Source organism: Toxotes jaculatrix, chromosome 21 (assembly GCF_017976425.1).
Source record: "Toxotes jaculatrix isolate fToxJac2 chromosome 21, fToxJac2.pri, whole genome shotgun sequence".
NCBI classification, from domain to species: domain Eukaryota; kingdom Metazoa; phylum Chordata; class Actinopteri; family Toxotidae; genus Toxotes; species Toxotes jaculatrix.
Window position 1 is genome coordinate 13,086,369 of NC_054414.1, and position 15,627 is coordinate 13,101,995.

Below are 15,627 nucleotides of genomic sequence, written 5' to 3' on the forward strand. Positions count from 1 at the left end.
AAACATGAGAATTTGTGAGTTCTTTGCTGAGGAGAACCACTTCCTCCACTTCCTTAGTCAAAAGGATTGACTGCAAGAAATAATTAACTTTGATGAAGCAAGAAAAGATGAAAAAAGAGCAACGATGAGAAGCCCACCGTGATGTGCCTGCTCTCTGTTAGCTCAACAGGTCATAAATGCAGCGCGACACCAACGTGTAGAAAAAACTGGCCTGAGCAACCGTAACGACTGTAGTGTTCTTGAACTCTGGCATCCAGTGGTCATGCTGAGGAAAGGGGCACTCACAGCGTTTCCGTAGCCCGTTGTCAGGCTGCATCCACGAGACTGTGGTGAGGTGAAGAGACAGGCAACGCGCCAGCGGAGCGTCCCCGGCCACATGACTCAACCTGTCCCTACGCGTTAGCCCCTGCTCAGTCAGGACCATGAGGGAACAAGGCCGTTGGTATTGAGTCACTGACACACTGGACAGATCAAGCATGATGATGGGGAAAGAAGTGGAGGAAGCACTGCATGTTGAATGTTTGTCCTCCATCCTGCATTTTGGGGTCTTCATCCATTCACTTACAGTGAAGTTATGTGTTATATCTGTTTGGCTTTAATCAGAGTACTTCTTGACACAGTTCCTACTCTCATGCTTGTTGAGTAGCTCAGGAACATTCACATGAAATTTGATAATACTTTATAAGACAGCTGGTAAACTCTGTGTAATTCTACATTCTTTTGTTTGTTTTATGTCTGTATTATGAGTGTACATAAAAGCTGCTTGATTCTTGCCTATAAGACCTGCAGTACATCTCTATAGCAGTTTTTGTCAGGCACCAGATTTTCAGTTCAGGCAACTTTACCCAATAACTGCCATGATCAAGGGGCAAATTCATTGAAAATTTCCCAAAGTCCCTTTTGTTAGATTACTGTAGCCTCGCACTTCTGGCAGCAAATTACAACTGTGAAATACATAATTACTTGATTACACCTTGATGTTGTAAACACCATTTTCCCCAGAGCTCAGTTTTCCAGGACTTTACCTTGTGCTTACCGAGAATCTAGAAAAATGCTTTTAACAATCTGCAAAATTGCATCACTTCAGGTCTTGAGCATTAGCAGTATAACTTAATGACAGGAAAAAAAAACATAACAAAACAAAAAGGACTGCACTGGGAATGCTTATCACGAATGCATACAGTATCTCCCCTCAGGCTCTGCTGACCGTTCTGCCATAGAACTGAGAAATACCTGATGAGAAAGCAGCAGAAACTGATGAGAGCATTGTCCTTTCCACAATACAAAATTTAAGGTCTCACAAAGATCAGTCACTACCTGCTTCTTCATTGTAATCATGCCTTTTATTGTACTCATGGAGATTTTGAGGAGATACTGTATACCAGGCTGCCAGGTTAAAAAACCCTCTCTGTGCAGGCATGACAGAACTGTTGACATGATGTTGTATAAAAGGAATAACTGCATTTATTTACCTTCCTTATACAACAATACATAAACATGTTACTGTTAACCATGCAAGTCCATGCTTGAAATAATGAGTCTGACAACTTTGCCTGATATTATAGTCAGTGAACATCTCACAGAGGTGCTGTAAGTATGCTGTGTTATAGATTCTAGCCTGAAGGATGAGTTCAGCTAGTGTACACACAGCACTTCCTGTTTATTTTTAGAACCCAAGGTGATATACACAGGCCCGTGGTGACCCTTAAAGAAAACAGGTCTGAAGAGAATGGCAGAGCAGCTGGCAATATTCTGTTCAGTGTCAGTTGTTATTGACAGCCAGATCGCAGCCTCCTGGGGAGACAATGATTTTTAGTCATGCTAGAGGCATGGATCCTTGGATGGCGGTCAGTCGGTTGGTCGGTCCGCCACGTTAGTACATGCTGAAATATCTCAGCAGGTGTTTCATGGCTTTTCACTTATCTAGTGAAATATCTCAATATTTACCTGAAGAAATAGCACAAAAATGTGTACAGACATTCATTTAATTTGTCCAGGGCTTTGGTTTATGAGCTAATACCTGCAAAACTAATGAAATTCCCAACAGCCCCAGCTATACTTTGTGTTTAGTGCCAATTTCTCAAAGCGCCACTCACATTGCAGCCTTACAGAGATGCTAGCATCATGTTTTCTTTAGTTTTTTATTATTTGTGGAACCAAGTAAACATTTTCGGAGCCTTTGTGTCAGAATGTAAGAAAACATCTTCTTAGGTGCACGCTTGCTCAAGTAAAACAGTTAATGCATGCAAGGGTGGGCAGGTGGCTGTATATTTAGCAAGAGGATGTGTGCATGAGCATGAGGGGCAATTTAACTCAACAGTTAAAGCATCTATCTCTAATTTGGATCTCCCCTGGTGCGTTAAGTGAAGATGCTGAAGATAACAACACCAAGGGCTCATTAACGTCACTTCAGACATTTCAGAGGAGGTACTTTCTCCAAGCCTAGCATTCTCCTGTCTCATAGAAACTAAAGATGCATGCATGGACACACACGCATGCTGACCCGTACACTGACGCAAACACTCACACACAGACACACTAACTTGCACGCACACTCTGCAGTAGCCTGATAAGCCTCACGCCTCACCAATTGGCCCCTGCAAATGTCAAGCTGAAGCCATCTCAGTTTACTGATAGAGAGAAGGTGGGAGTGAAAGAATCAAAATTTCCTTCTGTTACATTTGCATATGCTGGAGATTACCTAAATTAAAATAAGTCTGCAATAGAGACATAATCTTTCAAAATCCCTCTACTTATACATGATGAAAAAAGGGTACAGTAGAAAATCTCAAATTATCCCCACGGCCGGGTCCAAGAGATGAAGCTTACGCCAACAAAAAGCAGCTTACAGCACTTCTCAGAGGAATACTTATCTTCAAACCCTGGACCTGCTTAAAGTTGGGGAGGACATGAGATGAAATGTGAGTCAAACGTTCAAGCGTCACGTACAGTCCGGATGCTTTTTCATCACAAATTAGCACCGGCCCCAGAGTGTCCTGTTGGGTAGGTTGTTCAGCTAAAGTCACCATCAAAACCAAACACCCCCGAGGAGGGGTTTGTGTCGCTTACACAAGCACAATAGCTTGAGTGAGGATCACCCAGTTTTGCAGGATGAGGCAAAGACGGTGCCTGCCAAGAGAATTTTTCTACATTTTCCACAGACGGTTTTGGGCTTACCCCTGCTGCCAGTGTGACTCTGACCTCAATAAATGGCTCGAAAAAGGATGGGTATATGGCTGAATAGGAGGGTTCATTTTTATCAGTGCAGTATGATGTAATGATGTAAGTATTATTTGGTAATATGACGACATTACTGAAGTTATTTATGTTCTGGGAGAGAAGGGAAATAATCTCCCTACCAATGAATTCAGGTGCATTTTCATTTCACTCTCTTTGCTCATACATTTTGAAACAGTAAATGCTGTTGGACCTCTGGTTTAATCTTCGTGGTCTCTCAGACATTTTACTATAAAAATGGTTTTGTTGTGTTTGTGTTTCGCCTTCAGGAAAAGTACAGATGTTGCAGACTCTCGGGCAGTGTTCACTTTCAGTGGTTTCAGCGGTGAAAGCCGTTTCACGCAGTCCAGGGGCGTTTGTCTTTGACATTGTGACATGAAGTCTCTAATTTGACGATGTGCTCATACATCCTGCAAGGAGAAAACAGTCTGTGCTAGTGCTCAGTTGCCCCGTGGCTCATATGACCTCTGCTTAGGCACGGATCCTCAGTCTTAATTGTGTCTGGAGGAATTCTTCTGTCTTAAGACAAGCTTAACTTTAGACCAGAGGGCTTCCTGATCTTTACCACACAGAGCAACTAAACAGACAACAGGATGCTCTAACAAAGCACAGCGTTGCAATCTGGTCTTTTTCTGTCATTTTAATCGACCGTATACTGTCACAACAATTTACAGCTCACAACAAAATGTTGAAATTAGAGTTCCATTCATTTTGACAGGTAACACTATGCTGACATTCAGTTTTATGAGCTGAGTAACTGTGCATTTTGACATAGTTCCCTTATTTACATTTCTCTACACACTCAAAACTTTTGCTCTTGAACTCTTAACTTGGTTTTTCAAAGTGCATAAGAGACAGTTATGGACCCTGCGTGGCCCATGTCAAAGGCGAATTATGTCCAAAGAATTTCAGAATATCAAAGTCAGCTCTTAAGAAACCACAGAAATATATTGGTTTTTACAGTTTAGGCCTGGAAGCTATTTTCTTGTCTCTGACACTTGTGTCGCAGTCACAGCAGAGCCTAATTTGCCCTGGATTACTTTCCGACACTGATCTAAGCTTTGTCATGATATGTTCTAACACCCGTCCCCTGACTTTCTGCCGCCGTCTTCACACCCATTAGAGAAAAAAAACGCATCTCTCCTTTGATTGTGAAACACAATCATCTCCTGCTTCATTTGGCATTTAATACAGCTGTGATTTCCTCTCCTTTTCCCTCAGTGATCATCTCATCGTTGATTGCCTCTCGCTGTGCTGGCTCTCGTGTGTAACATTTGCAGCACTAAAGGCTGGTTTCACTAGAAAATGAGAGATCAGAACAACTGATCAACAAATAGATGAGGTGAGCGACATTAACCAGATAACGTGTGAGGAAATGCAAAAAAAACCCAAAACATTTTTAATGAAAAATCATGGACATTAAAAGCATCAGCAGCAGATGCTCCTGAAGCCCACACTGGTTAACTTTGTTTAAAACCATTGTAGTTCTCTTTATCTTTTTTTGGAAACATACAGAATATTTTAACAGATGTTGCATGCATGAATCAAATAAATAAAGCTTTACAAATAAGCACATCAATAACCATACATACATGATCTAATTTTACACCTATCTATCAACAGCTATATCATTTTAACAGACACACAATAGGTTGTATGTGCAGCGCAGACACTACTTTGACTATGTTCAGACATCAAGATTCAATATCAAATTTACATACACTAACAATATGCCAAATATAATGGACTTTTGCAAATCATCACACTGAGACACACTAGATTTTGTGACACTGTCTGCCATTCAGAACAATCATAATCTCATTTTGGCGTCCAATATTTGACAAACTTGTGTTGCTTTTGACAAAATATCTCTCTGCAGTCTTTGAAGCACGACATCTTATCATACAAACATCATGAGAAAACGCAATCGCAACAAAAAATCTAAACAGCACATTTACAAACACTGCAGTCGCCACGACTGTTGAACTTCCAGACTTGAATATGAAATGACAGCTCAAAATGATGGTGAGGCATCGGCACTGTCAGAATTGTTACTGCACCTCGGCATGACACATGGCAGTGACTGTCACTGTTACGTTGCTCGCGTCCATCTGAATAGCGGCATAGGCACCCTGTATACAACAGAACGTATGGATGAGGAGGTAGTCAGTTACCAGTAGCCACAGATGCACAGCCTTAAGCGCTGCAGGAGTCCTGACCTTAAACATCTGCAAAAACAATCTGATTGTGGATCAGTGGCTATGGGCAACATGAACCTTTCTGTGAGAGCCAAGTGAAAGTCAGGAACTGAATGTCTTCTGGCTGTGACCTTTCACCTCTGAGCCCACGTCCTGTCCACTCTTCAGTCGGCATAGAGGATGAACCCTGAGAAGGTGCTATATTTATTGCTGTTGCCCCCATGAGCTTTGCCCCCATCCAGTTTTATGAAAACCTCATCGCCTGCATCCAAATGAAGGATGACACTGTTGCTGGCATAGTCATAACTCTGGTCTTGGTCTTGGGCAATGGCGCTGGCCCTGACCTGGAATATGACACACACACAAAGACAAGGAGAGATCAAGTGAAGAAATGTTAATGGTGAAATGCTGAAGAAACAGATTCACAGTGAAGAACTGTAAATATTCATTTACTTAACACACAGATTTTAGAAAAATACATTAACTTATCAGCCTAAAATGCAGATGATATAACTATTATACATTACTTTGAACCTAGTCAATGTTAATCGACTCGCTCTTTCATTGGCTGACATTTGACCAAGCTTACATGCCTTGTATGTGTGGACCAAAAACTCTTATTTAAAGAAAAGAAGTGTGGACAGAATTTGAGACTTTGACTTTGTGTAAGTGTGTCCCCTGTGGTGAATATCGTGTTTTTTCCTCTCATGACTCAACTGAAAGGGTCAGGCTTGAGTCAGTCCGCCTCTGAGCAAGGAGGGCAGTGCATCCTATCCCCTTGACTTATGTTGCACTCTTACATCCAGATTTCTCTGGGTGGAGCACTGAAAATGCCACGTTTTCCTGAATATGAGTGTCATCGTGTCAACACAGGCTAATTACCCAGGGTCTTAGATGTGGACCATAACACCCAAATCTCTTTTACACGTCTGTATAAAAACTGAAACTGGGGGGAAGTTGCTGTGCATGCACAGTTGGCCACTGAAGGACATATCCCTTCTAAGCTTTAGCTAATGTATAATGATCTGGGTTGCCAGGTTGGTTGTCACGCCGCAACCTCACCAGGCCGACCATAAAGGTGTAATCCCCGCCTCAGCCAGACTGGGGCGACAGGTTCTACAGTAAATTAGAACAAGAATTGGAAAGGGGAGTTCTAATTAGTGCCAGTGGAGTTTAAAAGTGTATGTCAAGAGGCCGCAGGGTCTGAGAGGAGAGGCTGAGCCACAGATGACAGCATGATGATGGACTTCTGAGACATGAGGACAATGCAGCCTAAAGTCCCTTCCCTCCCTGTGTCCACCCACAGCTCTACTGCAGCAACATGATGTCCACTGCTAACAAATAAACACTCACTGACCCACCTTTATTTTGTAAATGTTAAAAAAAATTGTCTAACGTTTATCAGTAATAGTAATTATAACCAGGGATGTGTGAAGTTTAACGGTTAAAGAGGCTTGATGCCACATTGTTGTTGTTACTGCTGCTAATTCTATTATTCCTATAATAATTATTATAAAAAGCTCATCATCTAATTGTTGGCAGCGTTCATTTCTCTGCACCTTTTCCTTCCCCACTTTTTCTTCTTTTCTTCATGTTTGAATAAAGACAAATTAAGCTGTTTGTCAAAATGCAGGAAATTTAATCAGCAGTTATTCAGTTGATTTGCATGTTCGCTTGAAGCCAAGTTCACATGACTCTCCTTTGTTCCTAACTGGTCATCATTACACAGGGTGCTTGTGTTGTGACTGTCAGCATGACCTTCTAAAGAGAGCATAGAGAGTCTGAACTTAAGAACTGGGGGAGGCAGATTATTGACTGATCTAACACCAGTATATAACGCATTTTTCTCTCTTTCTTTTGTTAAAGTTGAAACTGGGCAGGTTTACAGACTGTAAATCTAATACTGTGGCTCATTTTAAAAAATTTAATTAGCTTGTTTAAGCATTTTTAACAAGTGAAGTGTGAATGTTTGAGCAGACTATTTGATATGATGTAGTGTGCCAATATCACTATGAGGAATGGGGAAGTGTGTGTGTTGGGGGGGTGGGTGCCCTATTTTTATTTAGCCACTCCCCCTCTCATTTCCAAAAATGCAAGACACTAAGAAATACATAGAGAGTGAAGGGTTAACATGAATACCCACAATATACAGATATTTTGTTCCATAGACACAACATAACACCTTTTAGTATGATGCACTCAGATGTGTTTAGTGTGGTTTAGGTAATATGAGAGTACACACCATGTGGTGTATCTTGCAATGCAACCTTCGCCAAGAAAATAAAATTAAATTAATTAATAATAATAATAAAAATACTAGTAATAATAATAAAGACTTTGGCCACAGAGTTGACCCGAGAGTTCTAAGAAACAGTCTTAATAAAAAAATGATCTCCATTATCTTCACAAATATGGTGTTTATAGTATGGCTATTCCAGCGGATTGCATTACAATGCACAGGTGTTGGGGTTGTCGTGTCCATCCCCTGTACAGCCTGCTGCAGTCTGGAGATGATATGTTTGCAGGAAAATGTCAAGGCTCAGATTTACATGGTGTTTGATCAGTTTCATCACCTTGGGCTTTAAAGACATTACAAAATTATCCATGAATATGGCAAATATCATCATTCGATATTGAAACGCCCGGGCCTGACAGGCAGCCTGATAACGCACACTAGCACATCATGGTTCCATGAAGTTTGTTGTATTTCAAAGGGCACCAGCTTTGAACTAGCCTCTACCCCAGGCTGTGTTTTGATGTGTGCAGAGCTGAGATAGCACTGCACTCCTTCCACTCACTTCAACGTGTACATCACTGGATATGTAATATGCACAGATACACAATCTGGCAGTGTGCCACTGTGCATTGTTATTATACTTGACTACAACACCAGACCAAGTCAGACCTAAAATCACTACACACATGAATGCATGACTACTCAATTTAGACTGCCAGCGCACTGGTTACACTGTTCCCTGAGCATTTTGATGTAGATTCATCCCAATGTATGATTCAGGGTTCGTAACTCGTAATGCCAGTAAATAAATAATTTTGAACTATTTATATTTTGAGAAACTGTTTTTTTTTTCCATTTGTTAAATTCAACATTAAATCATTAAAGAGGTGTGTCGAGAAGCGTCTGAAGAGTGTTACCCACCAGACCATTCTTGATCAGGTCAGCCCACATGCTGGTGCCGTCTCCTCCCCTCATCAGCACATTGTAGATGAAAAAGTAGGTGCCAGGGATCTTACAGGTGAACTTGCCCGTTGCGCCCTCATAGTTGCCGCCAATATTAGTCACCACGTCATCAAACCGCAGAATGTCGTAACCTTCTTGAGGGTTTCGTAGTCCTGCATAAAATGCTACCCGAGGCGTGGTGTTGTAGGTGGTTGTGCTAACAGCCCCTTTACCCCCTAAACCTAATATCCCTGTCCGTACTATGTCCACACCATCTCCTGGTGGCCCCTTAGGTCCTGGTGGGCCTGGCTCTCCAGGTGGTCCTGGGGGTCCAGGTTTGCCAGGACGTCCTGGTTTGCCTTGTGGGCCATGAGCACTGTAGGTAGGCAGCGGCGGGCCAATGCTGTGATCACTCAGATCTGCCTCGTCGTCCACTTGCAGGCCTGTTGTTGCTGTATCTGTGCCCACGTGTACACCCGTGCCTGTCGTGCCCGTGCTGGGGAAGGGGTCACAAACCATGCGGCAGGTACCCAGCATCTCGTAGTGGCTCGCACTGTCATCTACGCCACCTGTGCCAACGGAGCTGACCAGCACAGGGATGAGGACCACCAGAACCAGGACCAGCATGACCCCCACAGCAGCTGCCACCAGGGTCTTCCGCCCGATGCTCAGCCGGGGAAGGGGCTGCGCTGCCAGCGTGGAACTCTCTGGGGTGGAAATGGTGACTGTGGGGAGTGCGTCCACCTGGCAAAACGCAGAGTCGACGAGGATCTCCGATGGTGGAGATGGTGCCCAGGGAGAGCTGGTATGAGTGTGTGAGTGAGTGACAGAGCTGTGTAGGAGTAAGAGAGAGGGAGTGGAGCAAGGGACCAAGTGATCAAAAGGAGGGAGAGATTGAGAGAGTGAGGAGAGAGAGTAAGAGGAGAGGAGGAGGGAGAGTGAGACAGCTTGAGAGAAAAAAGAAAAGAAGCAAGGGGAGGAGAGAGAGCAACATACACTCGCTAACCATCTGAGTCAGGGCTGAGGAGGGCACTTTCCTACTTGCAGATGTGAATAGCCAGGGAAGACACAAAGGAGTGTGATATATAGAGCACAGAGAATGAGAACATAGCAATTTATGTTGACTGGATAATGAGGACAGAGATGGAGAAAAAGATTTGAGGGAAGTTTGCTTGGGTGAGGTGGATTCAAATTTTAGATAAAAAATAACAGAAAATGAAACAGTTGTCAATGATTTGGTGCACTCGTGAGAAAATATTTTATTTTGAGTAACAGAAGTCCTCTGTTACTTTGAGACATCTAGCAGTCAACAGGCAGATACAGATAAAGATTTAGCCTGATGTAGTTTTATAGTTTAATGTGAGACTGGCTCAATCTGTTTTGTCAAGGGCAGAATGTGTATATTTTTCTTATCTGCCTGCGTGGTTGGATGTGTGTGTGTGTAGCTGGAGCTCTTGCATACTGGAATGATTCCAGACATCTGTGGTCAGTCAGGCTGTGACCTTCACAAAACAGGCAAACTTTTAAAGGGGCAGTTCAGAATTTGTAAGCAAAATTCTGTTTTGCTACGGCATTGGTCTGGATCATTTGGAGTCACGTTTTCATCCATGCAGCAAATCTGAGTCCAGTATGAACTCTCCTTTTAGCTCTGGTCTGGTCTCCACCAGCCTCCTGACAGAAATTTCCATCCTTTTAGCTGCCACATCCCACAACTATGTTCACAACCTTGACACTGACTTTTGCCATTTGGTGCTGGGCAGGTAGTATTTTGGGGGCCGTACAACCAAAGCAATGACATAAAAGACACGAAAACATCTTGTGTGGTGACTGCAGAGAGTGGGTTTGTCACTACAAGTGACAGCTTTCTTATACATGAGGTCATTTCACCTGTTGTTAAGGTAAAGATATTTTTAGTGTAGTTTTAAATGTCACCGTAAGATGTGACAATGAGCCTGGATTCACAAGAGGAGGGCCCCTGGTACTGGCACACCTAAACAGAATGCAGCTTCTATAAATATCATTAATTACACCTGTGCTTTTCCAACCATGATGTCTCAAAATGTCAGCTATGAAAAGCATTGATTATGTCACCTACAACAACTCTGCAGCAATAGCAGATGGTCTAATAAGATATGTAAAGTTTATAAATACAAACTGTTAAAGTTCACTGCTGTGCAGCCAGAACACGAGGGAGAGGACCCAAACCCAGAAACCCCAAGATAGAAGGATGAGTGAATAAAAGTCCTTTATTGAAACTCAAAAAACTTCTGACATAAGGTTCAGAGCCAAAGCTAAAACAACGAAAACAAGAAATAAATATTGTTTGCTTAAACAAATTTGACAGAGGCTTCAACTCTCCTGATGCCCATAGCTTTAGACCAAGAGACTTGCTCCCCTGAAATGCCAAAGACCATTGCTTCACTTCACCAGTTAAGGTAAGTATTTGTTGCTTAAGCCAACATGAATGTTTTGGGTCTGTGTCTTGGCTCTGCTTAGTCCACATTTGTGTGCTCAGCCGTATGTGTGTGCTCTGTGGCTGCCAAGGTTGCAGACTGTTGTTCTCTCACTGATGTGCTTATGGATTTCTGCTGGTTGATTTCTGCTGGTTGATCATTTCTGCTCCATTGCCACTGTCATGTAACTACACGCAATATTTACATTGATATTAACTGTTGATTATGTTCCTTTAAATGGATGAGATTATTTTGATTTTGGTTCTTGTTCTTGACGTGTGCATTGTGATTCTTTCATGCTCTTTTTTTGGATGGCTTTGAAATATGAAAACTCATGTTGACCGTTATGAGTATTATGCCTCTAGGGATTTTCTATCCTGCTGGATCATAGCACACTATTAGCTCAGTAGAGTGTAATATGCAGAGATATAGGATAATAGCATCGTCTTGCACACAGTCCATTAACATAATTCTTCTTTGTTTTGTAATAGTGGCTTCATAAGAGTCAACATAGATCGTTCACAAAACTGCTGTGCTCCTGTTCAGCTGTTTATTTTTGTTGATACTCACATTTATGTCTCTATAGTTGATGTGCATTAGTCTGCTGATGTTTGTGAGGTGGATTGCTAGGTTTACATGAATCAGTCTAACTTTTTAACATGGTATATCATCCGCAGTGGTTGGAGATGTTATGTTTAAGATTGGCTTCATTGGTGACTGGTGCCCTCATATAGTAGATTACATAATAGGTGGTGGAGGCTATGTATCTAATGTAGTTTGGATGTTCAGATTTTTGCTGTGCTTCACTTGGTGCATGTCCAGACTCAGGCTCTTCATGATTCAGCAACGATTGCCAGCTCTCTGTTCAGTTTTTGAAATTTGATCTGAGTTGGTTTAGAGAATACACTCAGTGCTACACAGTAACTTGCTGTCCTACTGAAGAATTACAATAAAGATGACAGATAGCAGTTTCCTTTTTGGCTGGTTATATTTAATATTTAAGCAATTGAACCAAGCATATTCTTTGCTGGGTTCATTATTACAAATGCACAAAGGCACTGTTCAAAGCCACAGAATATTTATTCAGAAGTCTTGTCAAGATCCCACATTTACACAAATACTGAATATGTAATGCTGAAATACAAAAGGCGTTTATTAAAGGATGCAGAAGACATACAGAATTTGAAGAATCAGAAGTCAAAATGACAGCATCTTAGTGCTTAATATTTGCTTTCATGAAGACATGAGGCTCTGAACATGACACTCACATTTAATGAACAATGCAATATGTTAGCTGTGCACAGACCAGCGTGTGCATTTTCTCTCAGAAGATAACCACCTTCATACCACTTAACCAGCACAACACAGGTCACATTGAAGTCAGCTACATACACATGACCACAGTATGACTGAAAATGTTGGAGTCATTAGATTTTCATGAGAGTTTTATAAGTAGAGAGTAGTTTTGTGAGTCCTCTCCACATTGTTGATGCAGCCTTTGTCGCAGGACATGACAATGGTACTGAGTCAGACACCTCGAGCTTTGCTTTCTTGCTGATGACATACTAAATCAAAGAGATCACCAGATAGTTAGTATGGTGGAAAAAGTCTTTAATCTTTTACTATGAAAAACAGTCGAAATGTCATTCTTTGTATATAACTTCACCCAGGTATATAACAGATGGAACTGAGAGAAGCTATATCATTGATTCAAGCACATGAAACAGACAAAAGAGAATTGACCAAAGCCAACAAACAGTGCTACAAAACAATTAAAAAGTAACATAAATACCAAAACAAACAAAAATATAATAAAAAAGTCAAAGCATAAATCAAATCAAAAAACATTCTAATCTACTTTAAAAACCTGTACATTTCAAAATGTATCTGAATCTGTACATCAGCCACTTCTCATTAAACTCTATGAAGTGCTACACAAAGATTTCTCCATTTGCTATCTTTTGTGCCCTCATGTGGCCTTTTAACATATTGCAAATTATGTCAACTCCCATGTTACTTTAATTCTCTTGTACCTCTTCTTCTGCCTTCACTATGAGTGTAGATTCACAACAAAGCTAAACCCAGTTGAGCACAGCAGTTAGGATTTGAAGTTTTTCCTGAAAACAATGTTCAAACTGTGAAAACAGCACTGGACAACAGCTGATGTTGATGCAAATTTGGTAATAAATCAAAGTACTGGACAAACAACAAATCTGACCTTGGAGGTAATGGTAATGGACACACCATGAGTGGATTACCAGAGACACTAGGATACATCCTCTGGGAACCATGAATGGCTTTATACAATTTGGTGCTGATGTTCAGCTACTCACATTATGATTCATTTTGGGTGTTGGCAGGCATCTTGATTAATTTGTTTAACAAAACCCGATACTAAACCTTGATCTTTAAATCATCCAATGTCTTCTCATTGTTACTACATTGTTCACTCACTCACTCACTCACTCACTCATCGACTCATTCACCCACTTTCTCTTGAGCTGCTGAATTGACAATGTATGCATCTACCAAATAAGTAGAATTCACCATGTGTTTATACTCGTCCTTCTGACACAAAACTCCAATATGTCATCATATACTGAATCCTCTTGGCGCTCTGTCACTCTTGACAGAGTTTAATTTTAACAACTTCCACATGCTTGCAAAAACCTGGCAAAATATTTTACCACGCATAATCATCTCTGCCATAAATAAATTTCTTCACTATTTTCTGTCTGTTTTTTCACATTTTTTGGGCAAGATGTCAACTAAGCTTAGCCTCGCTTCATAAAGTGGGTATTTTTGAACACTGCACAAAGCCAAGCTGTTCCACCTTGCTTCCAGTCTTTCTTCTAAGATAAACTCATGCTGGCTTCAAGTCCACATGAAACAGGCATGAAATGGAAATTGATTTTCTCATCTCACTCTGGGAAAGAAAACGTGAATATGTGAATTTCCCAAAATATGGAACTATTCGTTTAACATCCGTTTATGTTTCTTGTCCCATCTAACACTAATATGTTTTGGAGTAAATGTAATGATGCACACATTTCATTCATTGGCTGATATAGCTCCAAAGAAGAAAGTATAAAATAGCAACTCAGCACACACTTTACCAGATCCCTGCAACTAAAACAGCTGGTTGGGTGGGTCACAAAACACAGGACTCTGACATGGAAGACTGGGGTTCCAGTCTCTTGCTTCACCTCAGTGTTGACGTCTTCACTATTTTTGCCATATTTTAGCCTAAACCTGAAAATTTGTGGGATGTAGGAAACATATCCCAGGCTCTGCTGTTACAGTCCTTTTCTTTGGTTTAACAATATTTTAAAGGAGTGGAGTGGACTCATTTTGTCACCATAGCAGGCCAACCAAAGGATAACAGATTAAAGGATCATGTTTTTACTATTTAGACTGTGACTGTTGTGATGTTTAGCCCCATTATGCAGTCCTCTGTGCTGTCATAAAATAAAACTTTCAGGTTTCTAAGGGTCAGGTCTTTCAGGGATGATGTTCTTTTGGCTGCAGCCCAATCAGTGATGTCCCAGCGGGTGTTCTCCATCCACTGTCAAATAAAATACACCTGCTGTGACATTACTGATTGGAGAGCAACTCTCTTGAACTCCTGAATGCTTCAGTGCAGAGAAATTAGTGTACTAATTAGTGCTTCAGTGCACTGGACAGGCTTCCATATCTGTCTCAAAGGAACAATGTGTGCCCCTCGCTGTAGTTCAAGGCATTGTAGGTCAGGCTGCACAAAAGTATAGTGGTAAGGTATATCCATCCCATTATTTTTCCATCAAACAGTAACGTGTCTCTGCAGTTCTGTGCTGATTTGCCCTTTGAACTGCACAACTTCCTGCAGATGGAAAAGCAACTCTTAGTCAAAAATAATTGGGATAAGGAAATAAATTGAATGAGTGACTTATGTAGCTTTTAATGTTTCTATGTTTCCATTCCACTGACTGCATTCACTTCTTTCAACCAGAGGATGGCGCCTGCTGCTCACCGTTGTGGAGATTGAAAAAGGAAAATTAAAGTAAAAGCAGTCAGCCTCTAACAATTGGGCCAGGAAGAGACACCTTATACGAAAAACTTAGTATATTCTGTCATCAGATTATCACACCGATGACAATTACAACTCTTTTGGTTGTTGCGTATTTTAACAAAGCATCCAATAAACAAAACTGTGTATTTCTGTGTGTTTTGTGTACTACAAAATCAAGTATACACACTGTTTGATCTGCCATGTTGGGACATTATACCTCCTCTGTACCTCAGCAGGAACCTGCCATATCCTTGTATCAGTAGGGGAGCAGGACAGTAGGGAAGGGTGTAGACCACACATCTTGAGCAGCCTTGCTCACATTCCAGCATGGACACACGGGACGACCTTGTCAGTAACCTGAGAGCTGAGGAAACGACAGGCCATCTTTGATGTCTATATTCAGGATGACTCCGCTAGATGGTCCATTTATTTGAGTTTCGGGAGATGCAGGGTGAAATATATTCGGTGTTAGTGTCTATTGAACCATTTATTTTTCATCGAGGTATAAGTTGG

The 15,627-nt window shown here is 41.3% G+C and overlaps 1 protein-coding gene across 1 annotated transcript; it reads right to left on the bottom strand.

Annotated features, from left to right (window-relative positions):
* Nucleotides 1–5,599: 5,599 nt before the first annotated feature.
* LOC121201516 (C1q-related factor-like) lies at nucleotides 5,600–9,243 on the bottom strand. The gene is made up of 3 exons (XM_041067389.1): nucleotides 9,088–9,243; nucleotides 8,593–9,036; nucleotides 5,600–5,779 (listed from the first exon to the last, which is right to left on the bottom strand). Exons 1-3 carry the CDS (start codon nucleotides 9,238–9,240, stop codon nucleotides 5,600–5,602), a joined length of 777 nt encoding a protein of 258 aa, XP_040923323.1. The 5' UTR covers nucleotides 9,241–9,243.
* Nucleotides 9,244–15,627: the final 6,384 nt, after the last annotated feature.